At 38.1% G+C, this 22,603-nt stretch overlaps 1 protein-coding gene across 1 annotated transcript in view; it reads left to right on the top strand.

Annotated features, from left to right (window-relative positions):
- Positions 1-22,603, top strand: part of RUNX1T1 (RUNX1 partner transcriptional co-repressor 1) — a 148,883-nt gene that overhangs the window by 70,236 nt on the left and 56,044 nt on the right. The window contains 3 exon segments of the mRNA XM_055286738.2: positions 16,137-16,274; positions 18,792-19,033; positions 22,548-22,603. The exon segment at positions 22,548-22,603 is cut by the window's right edge and continues 34 nt beyond it. Coding sequence (XP_055142713.1) covers positions 16,137-16,274; positions 18,792-19,033; positions 22,548-22,603 — 436 coding nt within the window.

Genomic DNA, 22,603 nt, shown 5'->3' with positions numbered 1-22,603 from the left:
CCAGCCAAAAAATTTTAATTTTTGTATTTAGCTGGGCATGGTGGTTCACACCTATAGACCCAGCTACTTGGGAGGCTGAGACAGAGTTTTGCCATGTTGGCCAGGCTGGTCTTGAACTCCTGGGCTCAAGTGATCAGCCTGCCTCAGCGTCCCAAAGTGCTGAGATTACAGGCATGAGCCACTGTGCCCGGCCTGACAATATATTTGAAAGTTCTGCCCCATTGCGAATCCCAAACTTAAGAAATAGCTGCTCAGTATTCTAATAGAGATCATTATTATACATACCCTTCTGGTCTTTTTACAAACACATACACATCCATCTAATTGTCTTAAAATAGTTTTCTTAAAAAACAGGATCTTGTAAAACATACTGCTTTGTAACTTCCCCCCATGTAGTAGTAGTATATTTTAAAGATCTTTCCAAGTAAATACATACAACATTATATTCCACTGTGAATGTATTAGAATTTGAATTGCCAAATGCCTATCGTTGAATAGTTAGGCTGTTTCCAGTTTCCTCATTATGAATTTCTTTGTACACTTGATATTATTTATCTGGAATAATTTCCAAAGAGTGGAATTGGTGTATTAAAGGATACGTATAATTTAGAGGCAATTGATGCGTATTGCCTAATTGTCCTACAGGAAAATTATTATTTTAGAAAAGTATTTTAATTAAAGTGACAATGTCTAATACCATATTATAATTTAAAAACTATCATTTTGTTGGATGAAAAAAATGATCTTGTTTTAATTTAAAAAAATACTAGAGAGGTTAAACTTTCCCTTCCCATAGGGTTATGGGTCATTAATATTTATTTTGTACATTTTCTATTTGTGTTCTTTTACAATTTTTGTTCTGTTGGGCTGTTGGACTTTTAATTATTGACTTGATGGAGCTGTTTCATTTTTTAGAGACAGGGCCTCACTCTGTCACCCAGGCTGGAGGCAGTGGCGTGATCATAGCTCACTGGAGCCTTGAACTCCTGGGCTCAAGTGATCTTCCCTCCTAGCTATCCGGAGCACTGGGTTTACAGAATTAAGCCACTGCATCTGGCCTGATGGAACTATTTCTATATTAAGGCTATCAATCCATTGTTGCCAAATACCAAACATATTTTCTTCATTTATTACTTGCCTTTTTACTTTCCTTTTACTTTATTTATGGTACATTTTGCTGTACTCATGTTTATTAATAAGTGCCATTATTGGTCTTGGCTCATCATGATTGTTATCTCTTTCCTCATTCTATGATTAAATAAATGTGCACTTACATATTTAATTTTTTATTGCAGTTTTTATTCATATGGAATGAGTGAATTTGAATATGTGGTATGAGATGGGTTTATTTTTACAAATTGTTGTCTAGTAGTTGCTTGGGAATTACTGAATTATTGAATTACTTTGTCTTTTTCTCACTACTATGAGAAATTATCGTATACTAAATTCTTAAAGGTATATCCATTTCTGAACTTAGTATTTTTTCTGTTTATTTTTTTTTTATTCTGCTGTGTTGGCCATCTATTCATGTACTAGCAGCACACTGTTGAAATCATCATGGTTTTGTCATGCCTTTTTTTTTTTCTTTTTTTTTTTTTGTTTTGAGACAGGAGTCTCGCTCTGCCGCCCAGGCTGGAGTGCAGTGGTGCAATCTTGGCTCACTGCAACTTCTGCCTCCCAGGTTCAAAAGATTCTCGTGTCTCAGCCTCCCAGTTAGCTGGGATTACAGGTGTGAGCCCTGTGCCTGGCTAATTATTTTGTATTTTTAGTAGAGATGGGGTTTCGTCATGTTGGCCAGGCTGTTCTTGAACTCCCGGGCTCAAGTCACCTGCCCACCTCAGCCTCCCAAAGTGCTGGGATTACAGGAGTGAGCCACCACGCCCCGCCTTGTCATGCTTTAAATACATGTTAGGCTGCTGGGCACTGGTTTATGCCTGTAATCCCAACATTTTGGAAGGCCGAGGCAGGAGGATTGCTCGAGGCCAGGAGTTCGAGAGCAGCCGGGGCAACATAGTGAAACTAAACCTCTACAAAAAAAATTTAAATTAGTCTGGTATGGTGATATGCACCTGTAGTCCCAGCTACTCCAGAGGCTAAAAAAGGAGGATCGCTAGAGCCCATGAGGTCAAGGCTGCAGTGAGCTATGTTCACACCACTGTACTCCCGCCCAAGCAATAGAGCAAGACCCTGTGTCAAATAAACACATACGCTTACATACATACATACATTAGGCTAAATCTTGTCACACTTTATTTTCAAAGTTTTTCCTGGTTATTTTCATTTTTATTTCAGATTAACTTTTAAAACTTTTGTAAAATTCTAGACAAAATTCTATTGGTATTTTGTTTGTAATAATTTGAGTACATATACAATAGGAGTTGAATGGACACCCGACTATGTTAACTTTTTTAGATGGTTTAGTACAAAAAACTGAGGGCCTACTATGTGCAAGATGCTTATGTTTAGACACCAGAGATACAGCATTGAAAAGATAAGGACCATCATCCTGTATCTCGACCAACTTTTATAATTGTGAAGGATTATAAGTAAATTTTGTCAGATACACATTTTAGAATTATTGCACTGAAAGTAATTAAGAGAGGATTTGAGCAGAGATGTACTGGAGGGAGAGAAAACAGTTAGAGGCTGTGTAGGTTCTGAAGGCCAGGTCAGAGGTGAACTGGGGGTGGATCGCAAAGGTTATTTAGAAGTGGAATTGACAGGATATTGGGATGGACTGTAGCCAGAGAGAAGTCTTAGGATGATTGTGGTATTTTGGCTTGGTTAGCTCCGTGGAAAATAATGCTATGCCCAGAGATTGAAATATAGGAGGAGGCACACATTTCCAAAGGACTATGTTAGGTTTGGTTCCACATATAACTATCAATGGGATATCCAGCTAGAGTTGTTAAGAAAGCAGTGAGACCACTTGGTCTGGCCCTCAGGAAAGTATCCTTCCTTGGAGATATGGGCACCTGGCAGAATTTGTTGCATGAGATGTGAAGGCCTGTGTCAGATGCCAGACAGGTTGAAGCCAGTTCAGAAGATGAGGAGGTGAGGAAGGGCCAAGGTCCAAGAGAATTCCGTGGCACTCCTACAGATAGCTAGGAGAAGGATGCCACTGCAGAATAAGAATGAGAAGTGGCTAAACAGATCAAAGGGTGCCCAGAGGACAGGTAAGATAAAGACTGAAAGGTATCTTTTGGGTTAGCCACAAAAGAGTTGGTCTTTTCACTGGGGTGGTTTCAGTGGAACAGTAGTGATAGAAGCCCCATTGCAGTGGGAATGAGGTTGAAATATGAGAAATACGAGAAAGTGATTTCATTATTATCTTCATTGTTATTTTATTCTTTCTATTACTGAAGAAACTTTCGAACCCCTTCTAAAGAGAATAAGGAGTCCAATTGTTTTGCTCTACCTGTACCTTCAAATCTGTATTTTTAAATAGAAAATTTCTTATATATCCACTGTTTACTCATACTAAGTACTTGGCAATGTGATAAGTTCCGGGACGGAGTTGATATGATAAGAATTGATATGTCCCCATTTCCTTACGGGACACTACTCTCTGGTAGGAGATGTTAGACAAATAATCATACAATTATATATAACAGTTGTGGTAAGCTCTATAAAAACAGATTAGGTAGTACAATATTGCTTATAATACAGTGGGTTGGATAGGAGAGAGGTCAAGGACGCCTTCCTTGAGTAAGTGAATTTGAGCTGAGATGGATTTTCTAGGGAGAGGGAAAGGCCCTGAGGTGAGATGAAGTTTGCAGCTGATTAAACCGATGAGGCATGAGATGAGATAAGAGAGGCCCAGATTAAATCTGTCTAGGTTGTTGGTCATTTGAAGGTTTGGATTTTATACGAAGCATTATGGTAAACCATTGAAACACTTTAAATAGGGGAATGACTTGATTGGATCATTAGAATGTAAAGTTCTTGAGTGTAGTGATTTTTAAAAATTTTTGTTCACTGACCTGTCCATAGTGTCTAACAGTACCTGGCACATTTTATATAGCTCAATAAATATTTTTGAATGAATGCTTTTATTTAAAAAAAACGAGTGAAACATTTGGTTTTACGAGAAGTTTTCATCTGTTGTTTCATGTAAACAGATTGCAGTGTGGGGTGAGAGGTTGTGATGTCCAAGTGGAAGATGGTGGTGGCTTGTATGCTAGTGATGGCAGTGGAAATGGAGAGGCACATGGAGGAGGCAGAATAATTTGATAGTGACAAGTGTGGGAAAGGAAGCTACTTGGGATATTTTATGCATGAACAGCACAGTACCATTGACGAAGTTGAACTTATCCTGTCCTTTTTCCAAATACTTCCTCCTGCTGGGTTTTGGCTTTGGTTTTTAACATCACCATGCACCTCTCAGTTCCTACTTATTCAAGGGCGTCTTACTTGTTACTGAGCTCTGTAAACTTGAGCAGTACTTCTGAAATATCTCCTGAATTTTCCCCTTTTCTCCAGTCTTACAGCCATTTCCATACTGGATGCCTGTGTTCTATCTTGCCTAGACTATTGCTATCCAGTACTCCTGCCCTGTTGCCACTTTTATCCTATTTACACTGTGCTCTCAGATATACTATAGAAATGAGCATCTCATTTGGCTGCCTAAAATCTCAGTGCCTTTTCATTGCCTGTAATGTAAAGACTAAACTAATGGTACTTTTTTTTTTCCCTAGAGTACATTCAATTAAAATCAAGAAATGTTCATTTAAATTCCTGCTGTTTGCTTGTCTGCGATTTAGCCACAGGTACATACCCTGGGCACCTTCCTGATTGTCTCTCTTGATTTGCTAATTACTATCTGGATGATCATAACTGACTCTACTGAGTGTCTGTGCTACCATTTTTCTGCAGTAGCTCTCTGAACCTTCTCTATAACCTTCTTTAACCTTGTCAAATAGGACAAATGTTATTAGAGTAATAATTGTCAGTTCTTCAGATGATAAAAGGTTTGGATCACTAATGACTTGTTTTTGTTTTTTGTTTGTTTTTTTACTTTCCAGAAGGAACTACAGTTTGGCAACAAAATGTTAACATACATGCTTATGTTCAGTTTTGGGGCCCTTGTGATAACATGCATCTTTCTCTTCTCTTTGGACAAGCAGGGGTGACTTCTGTTATTTGGGCAACTTAATTTTCCTTCCTAAGTATTGTTAACCTTAAGTAGACATTTGCTATTTGCCTGTGCCAGGGGCTTTAAACTTTTCTTTGTTAAACAGGGACCCTTAATTTTAAATGAGATCTTAAACAGAACACCAGGGTGTAAGTCAGATTAACCCGGAACTACCCTATTTGAAGTGAAGTTGTTAGATCCCAGGCTGCCGCTTAATATCCACTTGGTACCTTAGGTACCTCCAAGAAGTGGTGATTAGAATAAGAAGCAAGAGTCACTGGAATAAAGGTGGTAACAGCAGTGGGAGGGATGACATTTCTGAAGGACTTAGACATACAAGTAATGCCTGGCATCCACCAGTATTCCTATGACAGCCAATCTTTCCTTACTTCATGAAATGAGTATGATTTTTCTGTCCAGAACCACCAATTTGCTCTATTGAACTATCTTAAGGATTTGTTTCAAGCAGCTAAGTTATTTGATTAAAATAGTGATAAAATTGAAAAAAAAGAGAATTACTAATATGTCTCTAGCTCTTCTAGCAGAAACTAACCTTCCTTCCTTCCTTTCATCCCTCCCTCCCCTCCTCCATTGCTTCTTTCCTTCCATCTTTCCCACCCCCCAATTTATTCCATCCGTCTGTCTGTCCGTCCATCCAATGCCTACTATTTCAGGCACTTTTCTAAATGCTACAGAGCTAACAAAACAGAGAAAAATCTCTGTTCACGAAGCTGACATTCTGGGTGCGGACACATTCAAAAATAAGATAAATGTGCCTTGCATAGCTAGCTGGATAAGTGCTGTAGAGGAAGGGAAGGGGAATTCCTGTTGTCCATGTATGGAGATGAGCCAAACATTTTTTTGAAATTAGTTTTCCAGAAATAGTGATCGATTGCCATTGATTTATCTCATTCTCTTACCTGGCATCCCTCTTAATCCAAGTTCACTCCCATTAAAGACCATAGGGATGTGCTTTGGTCATCTCTGGACCAGCTGCTGACTGGCTCATCCCAGGACTGTGAGCCCATGGCCTTGTCCTCACTGGCATGGTCACCTTGATGTTTACTGATCACCTGAACTGAGAATGTCTCGTGCCAGCACTTTTTCAGAGCTCATAGCTTACATATCTTTGGGGTTCAGACTTCTGTTTTTCCTATCTCATCATCATCAAATGTAGAAACCCAGCATATAAAGCAAGTGAAAGATCTGAATGGCAGTGGAAAATGTTTAGGATGAGGCTCCAGACAATCCTCCTGCTCCCCATCCCTTTGGGCTGCCTTGTCACCTCCATGGACTTCTGCCACAGAGCTATTATTTCTAGGATAACATGTCAGAGTCATTTTTCTAGGATGGCATTGTCCTTTTGTGATGACAGAAGTGTTTTATAACTGAGCTTTCTAACATAGTAACCATCAGGCACATGTAAATTTGAATATGTAGCTAGTGTGACTGAGAAACAAAATTTTAAATTTTATTGAATCTTAATTAAAATTTAAATAGTCATGTGGCTAGTGGCTACTGTATTGGAAGATGCATTTTTTTTTTTTTTTTTTTTGAGACGGAGTCTTGCTCTGTTGCCCAGCCTGGAGTGCAGTGGCACGATCTTGGCCAACTGCAAGCTCCACCTCTTGAGTTCATGCCATTCTCCTGCCTCAGCCTCCCGAGTAGCTGGGACTACAAGTGCCTGCCACCACACTGGGCTGATTTTTTCATATTTTTCGTAGAGACAGGGTTTCACTGTGTTAGCCAGGATGGTCTCAATCTCCTGACCTCGTGATCTGCCTGCCTTGGCCTCCCAAAGTGCTGGGATTACAGGTGTGAGCCACCGCGCCCAGCCAGAAGATGCAGTTTTAATTTAATGCTAGCTACAGATTTAACATTTACTGAGTGCAGTTCGTATCCCAGTTTTCCAGATCATGAATAAAATGAAGTAGTTTTAGATGATAATGAACTTTGAGAAGGCCTGGATTAAGACCTGACTTAAAACTTTGGGCAAATTTTTCAATCCCTCATGGCCTCAGTTCCTTTTATATAAAGTGGGCATATTTATAGTACCTTTTCATAGAGAGGTTTAAAGTGAGATAAAACATGCCCAACATTTGGCACAATGCCTAACCCTGATTGTAGGTGATTTATCCTAATAGGGTTTTGTTGTTGTTGTTGTTTATTGGGGCATTTCTTTGGCTTGTAAAATATAAAATATGCCCATTATAGAACAGAGAAAAATAACAAGAAGAAAATAAACATAACCTGTAATCCCACCATCCACAGACAAAACAACAGAAAACTTGTAGAATGTGGAAAAAAGTATGTTTTTGGTTCACAATATGCTTTTCTCTTTGTTTTGAATGTGTACATGTATGACTACACTGACACTACTATTGTAAAACAGTTTTTAGAGGCTATAGATCCTATGTGTATAAATTGCCTTACAAACTTTTTTTCTAATATCATGTACTAAAAAGTCTTAGGAAATATGTTGTGGTTACTGAGAGTTGTTAGAAAACTGGTGAATTGAATAATCCAGTGGTATTTTTCTAGATTTATCTTTAGTGATTAATTTTTTCCAGAATGTAAAAATTCTTTTGGAATTCTTTTTGGATGATGAGAGGAAAAAAGAGATACATAGATGATTTCATCTTGAGTTAAAGCTGTGTGTCAGACACTGCTAAGTGCTGGGACTATAAAAACAAATAAAATGTCATCATTGCTCTTAAGTAAATTGTGGTCTAAATACTGTGTGATCAGTGCTGCAAGAGGGATCTAGACAGTCTAATATGAGAACTTGGGACAAACCCGGCCAGCTGAGAATAGAAAGGTTGTCAGCAAAAGGTTTCTGGCTGAAGTGACACCTGAAGGGAGTTTTAAAGGAATGATGGACTTAATTAGACAGTGATGGAGTGAAGAGTATTCAAGGAAAGGGATGCAGTGAGTATGAAAGCCAGAGTGACCATGGGAATTTGGAGAACTGCAGCTGTCTAGTATGGAGGTCAGAGGGGTGGGGATGGGGTGGATGGCAGAAATGAAGATGTGTCTGGAGCAGTTGCAGGAGCCCGATGGGTCACAAAGGTCTTTCTATGTCCTGTTAAGGAGCACAGACTTTAAGGTTATAAGAGATACTTGAAGATTACAAGAGGAGAGGGGCAGGATCTCTGGTCACACCATTGGCATACATAGAAAAATAACTGGATGTGGTTTCGAGAATGTATCAGAGATGGGTGGGAGTCCATTCAATGACTTGTTGAATAAGGCAGGCCAAGAGATGGTGGATGATTCAGTTTGTAGAAATGAGTAGCCCTCTGGAAGTTTGGGTCTAGAATTTGGGAGGGATATTGACTAGAGTTATTCTCATACTGGCCACGGAGTGAATAAAGTCACCCCTTCCGGAGTGCTTACCATGTATCAGGCATTTGACCAAGAATGCAATACACATTATTTGAGTTTATTCCCACAATACAGGGGTTGCAAAACATGGCCAGTTTTACATAGGGGATGGCAAATTCTAATCCTGTCTCTGAAGCCCAATGATAACACAAATGAAATCACTAAGGAAGAGTATAGAGTGAAAATTTGAAAAAGGTCTAAGAAGGAACTTAGGGGAAAATGTCAGTAGTTATCACAGAGCAGGAAAAAGAGGAGCCTTTAAGAGACTGAAAAGGAGAAGCAAGGAAAGCTGGAGAAAGAGAGTATTAGACTCATGGAATTCTGGTAATGCAGATGGTTCAAGGAGGAAGTGGGGAAGTGTCAGATGCTACAGAGATGCCAGATAAAGTAGTGTACATGTTTCTTGGATTAATAATAAAGAGACAATTGAGAAGAGTTTCAGTGGAATTTAGGAGGATATCTTGATGCTACATGCCAGGGTTGCCTTTTTTTTTTTTTTTGAGATGGGGTTTCACTCTGTTACCCAGGCTGGAGTGCAGTGGCAGGATCTTGGCTCACTGCAGCCTCTGCTTGCCAGGCTTAAGAGATTTTCCTGCCTCAACCTCCTGTGTAGCAGGGACTACAGGCATGTGCCACCACGCCTGGCTAATTTTTGTATTTTTTGTAGAGACAGGGCTTTACCATGTTGGCCAGGGTGGTCTTGAACTCCTGTGCTCAAGTGATCCACCCATCTCAACCTCCCAAAATGCTGGAATTACAGGCGTGAGCTACCGCACTCCGCCTAACATGCCAGGGTTATTTTATCAGCATTGCTTGCTTTCGGTGAAAAACAGCTCAATCTAGGTTTTAGGCAAAGTAGGGATTGTTTGACTAGGAATCTGTAGAAGATTTGGAAGACCCAAATTGTAGGAATTTTACAGATGTGAGAAGTCCCTAGTATTCACTAGAATGAGGGACTTTATTTACTACTACCATGATAATCTCTCCTTACTTTTCTTTCCTTCTTTCTGCCTGTTAATTGATGGCTTTTATACTGCAGACCTGCTTTCCAGATGTGGAGGGTAGTAGATGGTGCAGTTTTCTACCCTCAACTCTAAATATAAAGATCTTGGAGAAGGACTGATACTGCCTATCATGGACTAGGTGCTATGTCTGGGCCTGTTGGTGTCTTAGGTACAAGTTCATGAAAGAACATGGTAGTTCCCAGGGTAGTTATGAGATTAGAGGGAATGGTAGTTTATAGCATGGGAAGAGAAATGTTTAGACAGACAGTCTCATAGGTTTCTGCATGGAAGATGGAGTGGGAAATGAAGAACCAGAGGAAGTGACTATAGATTCCCTTTTAAGAGCCTGGGCTATGAAAGAAAATCCTGGTGATTGTTTTGGTGACAACTAAAGAGGGAGAATTGGACTTTAGAATGGTTATTTTATAACTAAATCATTGATGAGGATTGAAAATGTATTTGAAAAGAGGAGGTAGACATTAATTTTAATGTTTATGGGAGAAAAATGGACATGCAGACATTCTTGTGGACATGGAAATTTATGTGAACAGAAGAAGGCTAGTTATCATCACCACTTTCAAAGTAATTGTATTTGTGGTCACTTCATTATCAAATATATGTTTTCAGGGTGGTCATCTTTGTGTTTGTAATGATCATAAGCCATATCTATAGAAAGAAACCAGAGAATATTAGTATTTGCAAAAGATCTTTAGGAAGAATGCAATCCAACATGCTTAATTTATAAATAAGAAAAGTAGAATTCAAAAAAGTGAAGGGAAGTAATCACTTACAGATAAAACAGTGCCTATCAGAAGAGAAGGGACTGTTTGCTCCCTGGGTCCCTGTTTAGAAAGTGAGGACGTCTTTCTCACCTCTTCTGTAGAGCTCCCCTCATGGCCCATTGTCCAGAATCAAATCACATCACCCATCTCTGAAGCCTACTATTGAAAAAGAAACTGTGATAATCTGACTAATGTGCAACAAAGAGAATTTGCCCCCAAAGATTGTGGGAAGAGGATGAGTACCTGAACAAAGTCGGGGCTCTCCAGCAAGGAAGAAAGCAACAAGCGTTGTTGAGTAAGAACTCAACAGTGTCTGCAACATGGACTAAGCTAAAGAGCTTATATTTTATTCCATGGACAATGAGACTCTCCTGAAGGTTTTAGATCAGAGAATAGGTAAGGTCCTATTTGTGTTTCAGCAAAAATGCTCTTCATAAAACATCTGTGGTCTTAGTCCATTTGCGCTGCTGTATCAGTACCTTAGACTGGGTAGTTTAAACAAGATAAATTTATTTCTCATACTTCTGGAGGCTAGGAAATGCAAAATCAAGGTACTGGCAGGTTGGGTAAGGGCCTGGTCTCTGCTTTCAAGATGGCAGCTTGTTGCTGGAATGCTGCCTCTTCACATGGCAGAAGAGATGGAAGGGCAAAAGTGGCCTCCCTAGCTCTCTCCAACTCGTTTATAAGAGACCAATCCCATCCATGATGCTAGAGCCCTTATGGTCTGGGTGCTTCCCAAAGGCCCCACTTCTTAATACTATCACATTGGTGATTAAGTTTCAACACACGAATTTTGGGAAACATTCAGATCATGGCACCTGTGATAAGATATGAGGTGAGACATCATTCTATGTAAGTTAGTTGCAAAGTTGAACTAAATTTCAGGTCTCCAGTATCTTCCCATTGTTACCTACATTCTATCCTCTCTCTGTGTATACTGTTGATGGTGTGTGTTTGTCTTTTACCACGGAAATTTGATATCTTTGAACTGACAATAATATACAGAATGGATTTCTAATAGTTAGAAATGTAACTATCCACAATTATATTAATACATATTTATTAAGCATCTTCCTCAGGAGGAATTTTAAAAAATATCGCCATCAAGTGCTTACCATTTGCATTGGCTGGAATGTTTGGGTGTATAATATATACATGTGACCATCATACAGACGGGCTGTGATAAATGCTAAAAGAAAGGCAGAGGTAATGTGATATGGCTGTTGCCTGGGGCATTTGAGGGAAGCTGAAAGAGGATGTGTGATCTACAGTGAGCAGTGAAGAACGTGCAGGGTGGGACAGGTCATTCTAGATGAGGGAAACAACAAGCAAAAGAAAGGCAGAAAAGCCAGGGAGTACCAAGGTGGCTGGTATTGATAGAGCCTCGGATTGAGAGAAAAGTCAGGAATGGATCATGGAGTTGAAGGCACAAGAGAATGAAGTTCACACCTGTTGGTACCTAATATAAGTAGGCACAGTGCTAGGGTTTAAAACGTGCGATCTCATTCAATCTCACCACATTCCTATGAGGGACAGAGGATCATTTTTGCATTTTTTTCTGATGAGGGACTGAGGCTTGGGAGAACTAATTGCCTGAGAACTCACTACTAATGGTTGAGAGAGTCAACCAGTCTGCCTTAGAAAGTTATTCTGTTATGCCAAATATCCCACTGTGTCATTTCATGATGCTTAGCATGTTAGCATTTGACTTTCATTCTCGGGCATTGCGGAAGGGTTCTGAGCAGGAATGGGCATTACCACAGTGCTCATCAGGGAAGGGTGGAGGCTGGATGGAGGGCAGAAGCAACCAGCACCATTGTTCTGGTCCATGGACAGTCTCCTGTAACATCTGACACCCAGATATTGGAGTCACTACATAGCATCATTTTCAGAACTGTATTTGCCATCTTTTCCAGTGAAATAAAAATTAAAGTTCTATACCCACCTTGATGCTTCTCTAGCTTCCTTCTTCTTTCCTGTTTCCTGTTACAGGATTTCCATTTCACTCTGGCTTATCCTCTCTAGTACATACCTTCTAGCTTAGCCAACACTTGTTCAAATATGACTAACTCAGACTAACTACTAATTGTCCAAGAAGTTCCTCCTAATCCGTAACATCTCTGAGACTTCTATAATAATTGACCTGATAAACTGATAGAAAAAGATGTACCACCTACCAATATTTGAACTCCCTTTTTGTTGTTGTCGTTGTATACTGGTCCTCTCTAGAATGCTATGTAAACAAGGAAAATGCAGAATACCTACTTTTTGTACCTTAGAAACACATCTGGTGCTATTTGAACTGACTAAAAGTAAAGTAAGTGCCATGGCAGATTATGCCATACCTTTTCTTTTTATTTAAAAAAAAAAAAAAGGAAATGGAAAACATACCACTTCTAGAAGGCCCTGACACTGAACTGGATATTGAAATCATATAGGTAATGTATTAATATATGCCACATTTGTTTTCCATTCATCAACCATCTTTGGTACATATGTGTTGGATATTTGCCATGTGAGAGAAATGTTTCCCAGAGGGAAGATCGTCTTGTTTAGAAGTAGTTTGAATTGTTAAGGTAGAAGTAAAGTCAGCCCTTTTTGGTTTTACTTACCTTTGCTACATGATCTGATGGAGGTTTTTTCTTTTGACTTTTAATCATTTTGTGTCAGTCTTTGAGTATATGTCAGAATTCCCCTATTGCAACTAAAAAATGGAAATTATATACCAGGACACTATAATTTCCATGAACTTAAAAAATTATATAAGAAATATTATAATTTAATATTGGTTTTACCATGTCCTCTAATTTGAAATGGAGTGAAATGCTTCTGTGGTTAAATCAGCTTGCTTGTGCTGTTTGCTATAAAAGTTTCAAGAATATATATTTCAAAAAAAGTTTTTAAATAATCCAAAACAAATGCAACAGGGCTCAGCATACTTGAAACACATTTTCTGCATTTATCTTAAATCTCTGTGCTCCAGAGCGTGTTCATGTGTATGTGGATTAGGCCTGGCTGGTTATTTCACCATCTATCTCCATCCTGGATTGATTGCACTGAACAGCACAGAATGAGTTACATATGGTCCCACTTTGTCTCAGTTTGTAGGACCTCTGGGCTGGAACTCCATTTGGTCAGAGTCAAGCTAACCATTGCAGAAATTTGGCTAATGTAAAAACCCTAAATATATGCACATACACATATATTCTGGCTAGAATGTTCATATTCCCATTAGAAGTAGTGGTGGTTCCTATGCATTGTCTCAGTAGTTACTGTTGACATTTCAAGAATTAAAAAAATAATCTATGGATGATGATTTTGCTGTTCTGGATAGGAATCATGTTACAAATGTGGGCCGAGACAATATTCAGATGTTTTCAAATCAAAATTATGAATATACCAAAAACTTTCAAAAATTGGGAAGGAAGAAGATAGGAATACAAAGATTATCTTAAATACAAACTTAAAATTGAGGAGGAAACCTATTATCAAATTTATAGTTTCTTTTTTTTAGTGTGGTCTATTTAAAAAAAGAAAAATAGCCTTCAAATATGTTTAAAGTTTAGATATTGCTCCTTAACTCTATAAACTTGAGTCAGGTAGGGGGCTGTGCACATTAAGGTCCAGCTTGTAGCCACTGAGGTTAAAGGAAGCTGTTCAGGGTAACTTACTCCCCCATCAGGCTCTTGTCTCTCTATTTTGTTCTTTTTCCTCTTCTTCTTTTTCCTCCTATTGCTTTATTTATTTTTTTGTTACTCCCACTTCCCCTCCCCCTCCTGCTCTTCCTTTCTCTGTCTGTGCAACCACGTGCTTCAAATCTGTGTATCTGGACTGCCTTCTCTAACAGTTCCGTGTGAGTGTTAGCAGAATGAAAACCAGATGGACCAGCAGTTCCCACTGTTATCTCCCAGCCGACTCTGGCAAGCCTCCCTTTTTCCCTCCCTCCTTGGCATGACAGAAATATTTGCCTTTATTTAGGGAGACTTGTATTTGCTGCTGTACCTCTTCCCTCAGCTGCAACATAAGTGGGAAGCTATTTATTCCCTTGTTGCTGAGGTTGGTTGAGGTGAGTAGAATGTGCAATGAATTTAACTATTGAAGAAGCAGTTTTAAGCCTGCCTAACTTCTGTATTTTTCTAGAATAAGTGACTTACTGGTTGTAGCAATCTGAAGACAGGTTTTTAACAATAGATAAAGGTGAAAATGCTCTTCATGTGTGTCTCTACCATCCTTTCACTCAGAACACTTTTATTCACTATAGGGACATCCATTGTTATTCAGCCAGAAGTAGAGATTCAGAAATGGAGACCCTGATATTGCTGTTAACTCATCGATAATAATAATAATAACAGCTTATTGTGCAAATACTCTTATTAGAATGATGATTATTTTCATTCTCTTATTGCATCTTCCCTAAAGTGATATCAACATTATTTCAACTTTTAAATGTTGTGTTTTATTGCAACCCAAGTGTTAAGAAATTACTTTGAACAAAAGTGAGGTAGATTTGGAATTGTGGTAGTAGTAATTTGGGTTTTTCCTTTTCTTTCAATAATTGACCTTTAAGTAATTTTGAGAATTTCTCACTGTGGTTATTATAACATTTTTAAAGGCTCGTTCTTTCTTAATAGTTACTTCACTTTTCTAAAAGCCCAAGTGTGAGATATTTGTGTCTATAACTGCAAGAGGTGCCTCGAAACACTTTGGGTGTGTGTGTGTTCATGTGTGTGCCTACACATTTGTGAAAGAATTGGATCTAAAGAACCAAAAATAGAGACTCTGATACTGCTGTTGACTAGCTCATCGTGCAAATGCTCTTATTTGAATGATGATTATTTTTTATTCTTTTATCGCATCTTCCTTAAAATGATAGCAAAATTATTTCAACTTTAAAATGTTTATTATAACCAAAGTGTTAAGAAACTGCTTTGAACAGATCAAAAGGTCTGTTGCTTTGATAAGTAGATTAGATTGAGAAAAACAGTTCAGAATGTCAAGGGAAAAGTATACTTAAGAGAGAGCAGTTCTGAAGTGTGAATGTCCATTATTGGGTAATCAGGAAATTTCTTCATATCTGCCACATACTCATGAAAAAATATTAGCAGTGTCTAGTTATTTTTAGTTCTCTGTTTGGGACTTGTACATTCTTACTCTGAGATTATTGATTGGAGTATTGGTTTCATGCTTTTAAAATGGCAGGTCATAAATGTACACATTCTAAGTAAATAATAGTTTCACTTCATTGTATAACACATTTCACTTATGTTACAGTGATTTTTAAAACAGGGCAGGAAAAATTGAAATATGAAATATGTCTGGAAGACGATAACCTGTTTCATCTAAGAGGCCAGAAAACTAAGGATAGCACAGGGATGGCAGGTGTTAGAGAAAATCATTACAAAGAGCTGGCTCCTACCAGTATCTCACCTGCATAACAGACTTCAGGTTTTTGTTATTTCTGAGCTGTCATGAGGGGTTCATTATCATCCCACTTCCTCATCTATTTTCTACCTCTTGCTAACGTTGGCTTCAGCTTCCAGTGCAGTTGTGCTGCTGCATATAACACTACCAAGGTAGCATCTGCCTTAGCCAGAAATAACAATAGGATATAATATAACCTAGTTACAAATGAGGTCCTGCCATCTGTGCTACACCTTCTTAAGTGGAGTTTGGATGATAAAATCCTGATTTAAACGTCAGTAGATAAGCGTATTTTATTGATAGAAGATGTTGAATTTCTTCTGTTCACTTGCTTTTAAAAAAGATAAACCCCACTTGAAAAACTGAGGTGCTTAAGGAGTAAAATAATATGTTCCTGGTGGCATCCTCCAGATCGTACTGAGAAGCACTCCACAATGCCAGACTCACCTGTGGATGTGAAGACGCAATCTAGGCTGACTCCTCCAACGATGCCACCTCCCCCAACTACTCAAGGAGCTCCGAGAACCAGTTCATTTACACCGACAACATGTAAGTAGTCATTTTAGGCTTTTGAGTTTCAGTTTTAAAGTTTAAATTAGATTTTTTTTTCTGCAAATGAAAAATCAAGGGAAGATAAGATTCGGCATCAATGTATTATGCAGAAATGAACCAAAAAAAATCATTTGTTTGCCAGTAAGTAGGTACTGAGCACCGAAGTATCATAGCTTAGGTCTAATTTGTATGACTGCCAATATTTGCCTTTTCATTATTGCTTCAAAGTTGTAGTCTGCTATGATTTTAGCAAATGAAGCAGCATTTGGTCTGTAATTCCAGTTGTTACCACTACAACTTCTAATTCATCTTAATGTGGAGCTCTTTATTTTAGTTTGTTCAGCATGACTTGGAACATGGAAATATGCTATTGTTATTTCTAGGTTACTTCTTATCTTCTAACACCGTTTTCATCTATTTCAATCGGTTACAAATAATGTTAAAATATATCCTTAATGGGTGCAGCACACCAACATGGTACATGGATACATATGTAACAAACCTGCACATTGTGTACATGTACCCTAAAACGTAAAGTATAATAATAATAAAAAAAATAAAAAATAAAAAATATATCCTTGAGTTAAAAAGGGTATTGATGTGCAACAATATCATAGAGAAAACTTTCTGAAGTGAGAAGTGCCTTTCTTGCCCTTTTTTTTTCGTTGGGGGGAGGACAGAATCTCGCTCTGTCACCCAGGTTGGAGTGCAGTGGCATGATCTCAGCTCACTGCAACCTCTCCCTCCCAGGTTCAAGCGATTCTCCTGCCTCAGCCTCCTGAGTAGCTGGGATTACAGTCATGTGCCACCGAGCCCAGCTAATTTTTGTATTTTTAGTAGATACGGGGTTTCACCATGTTGGTCAGGCTGGTCTTGAACTTCTGACCTCGTGATGCTCCCACCTCAGCCTCCCAAAGTGCTGGGATTACAGGCGTGAGCCACTGCACCTGGTCGTGTCTTTCTTGTCTTGAACCTGTCAGACCCTTATTAAAACTTTACTCCATTCCTGCTTGGCTCAAGTCCTGTGTTCTCTCAATAGAGTGTATTGCTTTCGGTACAGTCCAAAGGAAAGGACAGAATTCTGACAGAATTGCAACTTCCCATTGTTTCCTGTATATTTCATTAGGGATAGTGAGTAACTGTTTTAATAAATCTCAGAGTCCTGGTTGAAACTGTCCTCAAGGAATTGTGAAACTAATAAATGTTATCGGTTGCAGCTATTTTGCACACCATGTGCCATGAAATCCATATGAATGAAAAATAAAAGGCAAAAATAGATCTGTGGGACTATAAGGGATTAGCAAAGTACACATCTCAGGCTGTTTATGCAGTGTTGCGCTGCCATTTAAAAGACCTTTCCAAATGTGTAAGGAGCAGGTGACTGTGCAATGCCAAATTGTAACCCTGTCATCTTATATTTGGTTTGTTGTTACCCAAAGCCACAAGGGTAAGCATATGTCTCCTGTGAGATGTCCTGGTGAGCTGGCATTTCTTGACAGGTTATTATGATACTCAGTTGGGACAAGAGAACCATTTTATAATGTCAAAATTTAACTTTTAAGAATAACATGGTCTTTAAAACATTTTCAAACTATATCAAAATTATATTAAAAAGATGGGTTTGATAAAGTTCTGCTTATCAAATTAATTGACTTAACATGATAAAATCAACATTTTCTTTAATGCAAAGGATGCAGATTTTTTAATTCTAGTTCTTATGGATTATCAACTTTTTGCTTTTTATGTACTTATTAATGTACATATTAATGGGTTACAGAGTGACAGGGATTATCGTCTTGATGTTCAAACAAATTTTATCAGAAATGAATTTACTGAATTATCACCACTCCATGCTCTTGGCTGGATTTAGGTGTCCCTTTTTGATTTCTTGAAATAACTCCTTGTTAAACACCATATCCATTTTGGCTTTGTACATAAAATATACATTTTTCCTAAAGAAGTGGTTAAGAAGTATGAGGGGGAGAAAATAGCCTTCTAATTGGGTGGTGGAAGGTTAAAACTTGAAAGTCCTATTCCTATAAACACAGCTGTCAGTTGTGTGTACAAAACATGATTAAAAATGTTCAGTGATAAATTTAGTCTCCACCAAATGTACACTTTCTCTAGGGGAGCAGTTTGGAAAGGAATAGTCCTGTTATATTGATGCAAGCCTGCGACAAAAAGCTGACATCCGAAGCTGTCTGTTCTATTTTTGAAACATTTCAGGTGGTTGGCATATGTGCATATGGGAGGCAGGGCTGGCCCTGGGTTGCAGCAGACTCCATTTATTATCAGCCTCTGTGCAGGATACCATCACTCAGTATGAGGAGTAGACCCATTTATAGAGTACCTGAAGATGCAGTAACCCTGTGAAGTCCGAGCATTTTTAAAAAGTCCCAACATTTAAAAAGTTATAAAACTAGTAGATGTAAAAGGTAGGAAACTTGGTGGCAATTTCCTCATGCATGTTCTCTGTAAGTTTATGATTTCCTTCTGATTTTGTGCTCTTGACAGTAACTAATGGCACGAGCCATTCTCCTACAGCCTTGAATGGCGCCCCCTCACCACCCAATGGCTTCAGCAATGGGCCTTCCTCTTCTTCCTCCTCCTCTCTGGCTAATCAACAGCTGCCCCCAGCCTGTGGTGCCAGGCAACTCAGCAAGCTGAAAAGGTTCCTTACTACCCTGCAGCAGTTTGGCAATGACATTTCACCTGAGATAGGAGAAAGAGTTCGCACCCTCGTTCTGGGACTAGTGGTAAGCAAATGGAAACCAACCCAGTTTTCTTGGTGTAAGGGATAGTATGGGTGGGAGACTCAGACATGTAGACACCATTCTCACAAGTATTTTGTTATAATAGTTTCTACATCTGAAGATTGTGTGCAAGTCTGATTCATGCTATAGTGACAATCTTTTCAATTCTGCATTATATATTGACCTCACCAGAGTTTTTTTTTTTTTTCTCACTATTTGACTAATAAAGATATGGTTATACAAATTTATTGTTATATTGGCCATAAACATGTGTTATATATATATAAATGTGTGTGTGTGTGTATGTGTGTGTGTGCACATGTATTTCAGTATTTCAGTTAGTATACTCTCCTGGCATGCCTAGTAGTTTTCAATGATGACAAAATGGTTTTGTTATGTTGAGTCACTCAATCTAATTGGGTGCTCATTTTAATTTCATTGCTTTAGGGGATTTTTATCATTGGCCTAGATGAACAAGAATTTATAACAACACATTCTTCTTTTATCTAGTGTCATTTTTAAGATGAATAACATTGAAATTTTTTATTGTGGTAAAATATGCATACAATTTATCATTTTAACCATTTTTAAGTGTACAGTTTGGTGGCATTATGTATATTCACATTGCTGTATAGCCACCACCACTGTCCATCTCCAGAACTTTTTCATCACCTCAAGCTGAAACCTTCTGTATTCATAAAACAGTAACTCCTCATCTCTTTTATCCCCAGCCCCCAGTAAACACTAATTCCTTTTTGTTAAAAAAAACAAATCTTTGTTATAGGTAGAATTACCGAAACCACTAGTTTGGGAAGAGAACTGTTGGTTTTTGCATATTACACTATGTTCTGCACATTGTCACACTAGAAAATAGAACATATATCTTTTTTTTGCGTTCTAAGTCACTTTTCCATGTGTTGTGATTTTCTGTAGAAGTGGAGGATTTTCAAGTATTTAGAAGGCTAGTCTCCCATATCAAACTGAGTCATGGAGAAGCTATGAATCATATATTCAGTTCTTTCATTGTCCAGGGTTATGGTCGTCTCCATTTTCTTGAAATAGATTATTTATTTTTATTATATGGACCTATCGGGGCAAAGCCATACCAGTTGTGTTTTGCAAAAGAAGTTTCAGAATTAGAAGGCTGGGTGAGAGACTAGCTCAGAAGACATGCTTCAAATCACTATATCCCATATTTGACAGAGATTTTGCAATTTAATTTTTAACCATTAACTGCCTCTCCTCCCTACTCCAAGAACAAAAGACTTCCATGTTTCTCACAGTCCATCAGCTCCACCTTGTAAACTTCCAAGACAGGAAGGTGATTTTCACAAAAGGTGTGTTGGCATACTTCAGATACTTTTGTCAGTCACTTATCTTTTCCTTTTTATTCATTCTTGAATTTGCATAATAAGCTTTTTAACATGTAAATAAGTTAGACCAAGGAACCACAAAGTAAATCCAAAGTAATAATTGTATCAAGTAAATGGTGAATGTGTTGTTCTTAGCAAATTTTTTTTTTTGAAAATTGCCTTATAAATTTGACATGTTCTTTATTAACAGTGGTTCCATAATTGAAAATGCAGAAAAACTTGGTAACTTTAAGTAGATTTTTCCCAAGTGGCATACTTTTGTGTGAAATACTTTAAAAAAATTTATTTTTTAAAATCTAAAAGCGTAGAGAGGAAAATAGGGGAAGACATTAATTAATGATATCTTGCATATATTATAGGCAGCGGATATTCATTGAGTAGCAGACTTCTGTTTTAAACATTTGGCTTACAAGCCATTTTACATAATTCTCAGGACTACCATTTGAGGGAGTGATTTTTTTTTTTTTTTTTTTTTGAGGGAGTGACTTTTGTACACATTTGACACATGGGCAAACTGAGGTTATAGAGGTTAAGTAAAATATGCAAGGCCACCCAACTGGTAGTGACAGATTTGAACCTAGGTACTAAATCATAATCACATTATGCTGATGTTTAGGTGGAGTTAAGAAAATGTTAGGAAGTACTGTCTTTTTCATCTTTTCTTTAAAAAAATTTTTTTTTTTAGTAATTTTTTTGAGACAGGGTCTTTCTCTGTCACTCATACCCATTCTCTGTCACCCAATGCATTCGTATTGGTGCCAGCAAGGCACCTTCCAAGCCTTGACCTTCCAAGCGTAAGCAATCCTCCCTTCCCACCTCCCCTGGGACTAGAGGCACACACCACCACACCTGGCTAATTTTTTTGTGACATCATCTCATTTTGTTGCTCTGGCTGGTCTCAAACTCCTGGGCTCAAGCAACACTCCCGCCTTGGCCTCCCAAAGTTACTGGGATTACAGGCATGAGCCACTGCACTGGACCGGAAGTACTGTCCTTTTGAATAGGAGTCATAGAAACAAAACGATAGATTTAAAAAAAATTGGCTCCTTGACATTTATTGTTACAGATAGGAAGTTGGTGTTTATTCATAGTTTCATATGAAGATGTTTTGAGTGTGGGGGTATGAAGAACTTAGAACTTGGTGCTCCTGTACTTTATTATAAAAGGAAACATGCACAAAATAGTGGGTGGAGCAATATTGTAATGACGTTAGGTCACAAATTCTCAAATTTTGTCAGTCATCAGAATTATTGAAGGGACTGAGGAAGTTGAGGATGAGTTATGATCCTGCCTGAGAAACTAAAGAAAACGAATGAAATGAGGGTTAATTTACTCAATGCATTTATAATTGGTTTGTTGTTCATTAAGTAGATGCTTTTACCAACACACATTATCTATTGTAGGATACAAATCCTGAGTATTTGGGGCTTGTTTTTTTATATAAGGTAGGTTAGAAGTGAATCTGAGTCAATTTTGCTTAGTCTTGTTTGGGTCAAGCAGTTGCCTCTAGGATAAATGGAATGTCTTCGATAATTGGGATTTTTTTTTCACCTTCTACAAAACTCACTGACTCACAGAAGGGTCAAACCTTTTCTTTGGCTTTATTGGTATAGCACACTACCCAACTTCGATGTTCACCCTGAGCAAAGATGGTTTGGCAGACAAATAAAGAATACAAGATGGAAATACAAGAGGAGGAGAAGAATATTTCCACCAGCAGTAGTGCTGATGTGACCACGTGGGATAAATCTTGACTGAGAATTCTGACACTTGCCCTTGGTCCTTTAAGTGATCTGTTATGCTTTTAACTACAAGTGCGTTTGTTTTCCATAAAGGCAATATTAGAAGATTCTTCATAATTGCAGACTTCTCTGATAATTAAACCATGCTAGTGATCATGCACATTATCCTCAAAGTACTATATATAATGTGTTTCATTTTCAGATATAGGTTTTAGAAGTGAGTGATGCAATAAACTGTGATCATTTTTACAAAGTCAATAGGTTTTATTAAAAATACTGGTTTCTGTCAGTATGTTTGCTTGTTATTACCCTGTGTTGTGCCAGTCTTAATAATTAATTTGTTTGTGTTTTTACTATTCACCAACAGGCTAATGTATTTATACTACATATTTTCTTCCATAGAACTCCACTTTGACAATTGAAGAATTTCATTCCAAACTGCAAGAAGCTACTAACTT

Source organism: Symphalangus syndactylus, chromosome 7 (assembly GCF_028878055.3).
Source record: "Symphalangus syndactylus isolate Jambi chromosome 7, NHGRI_mSymSyn1-v2.1_pri, whole genome shotgun sequence".
Taxonomy (NCBI): Eukaryota; Metazoa; Chordata; class Mammalia; order Primates; family Hylobatidae; genus Symphalangus; species Symphalangus syndactylus.
The sequence above is the reverse complement of the archived record's forward strand: the minus strand, read 5'-3'. Positions and strand labels throughout refer to the sequence as shown.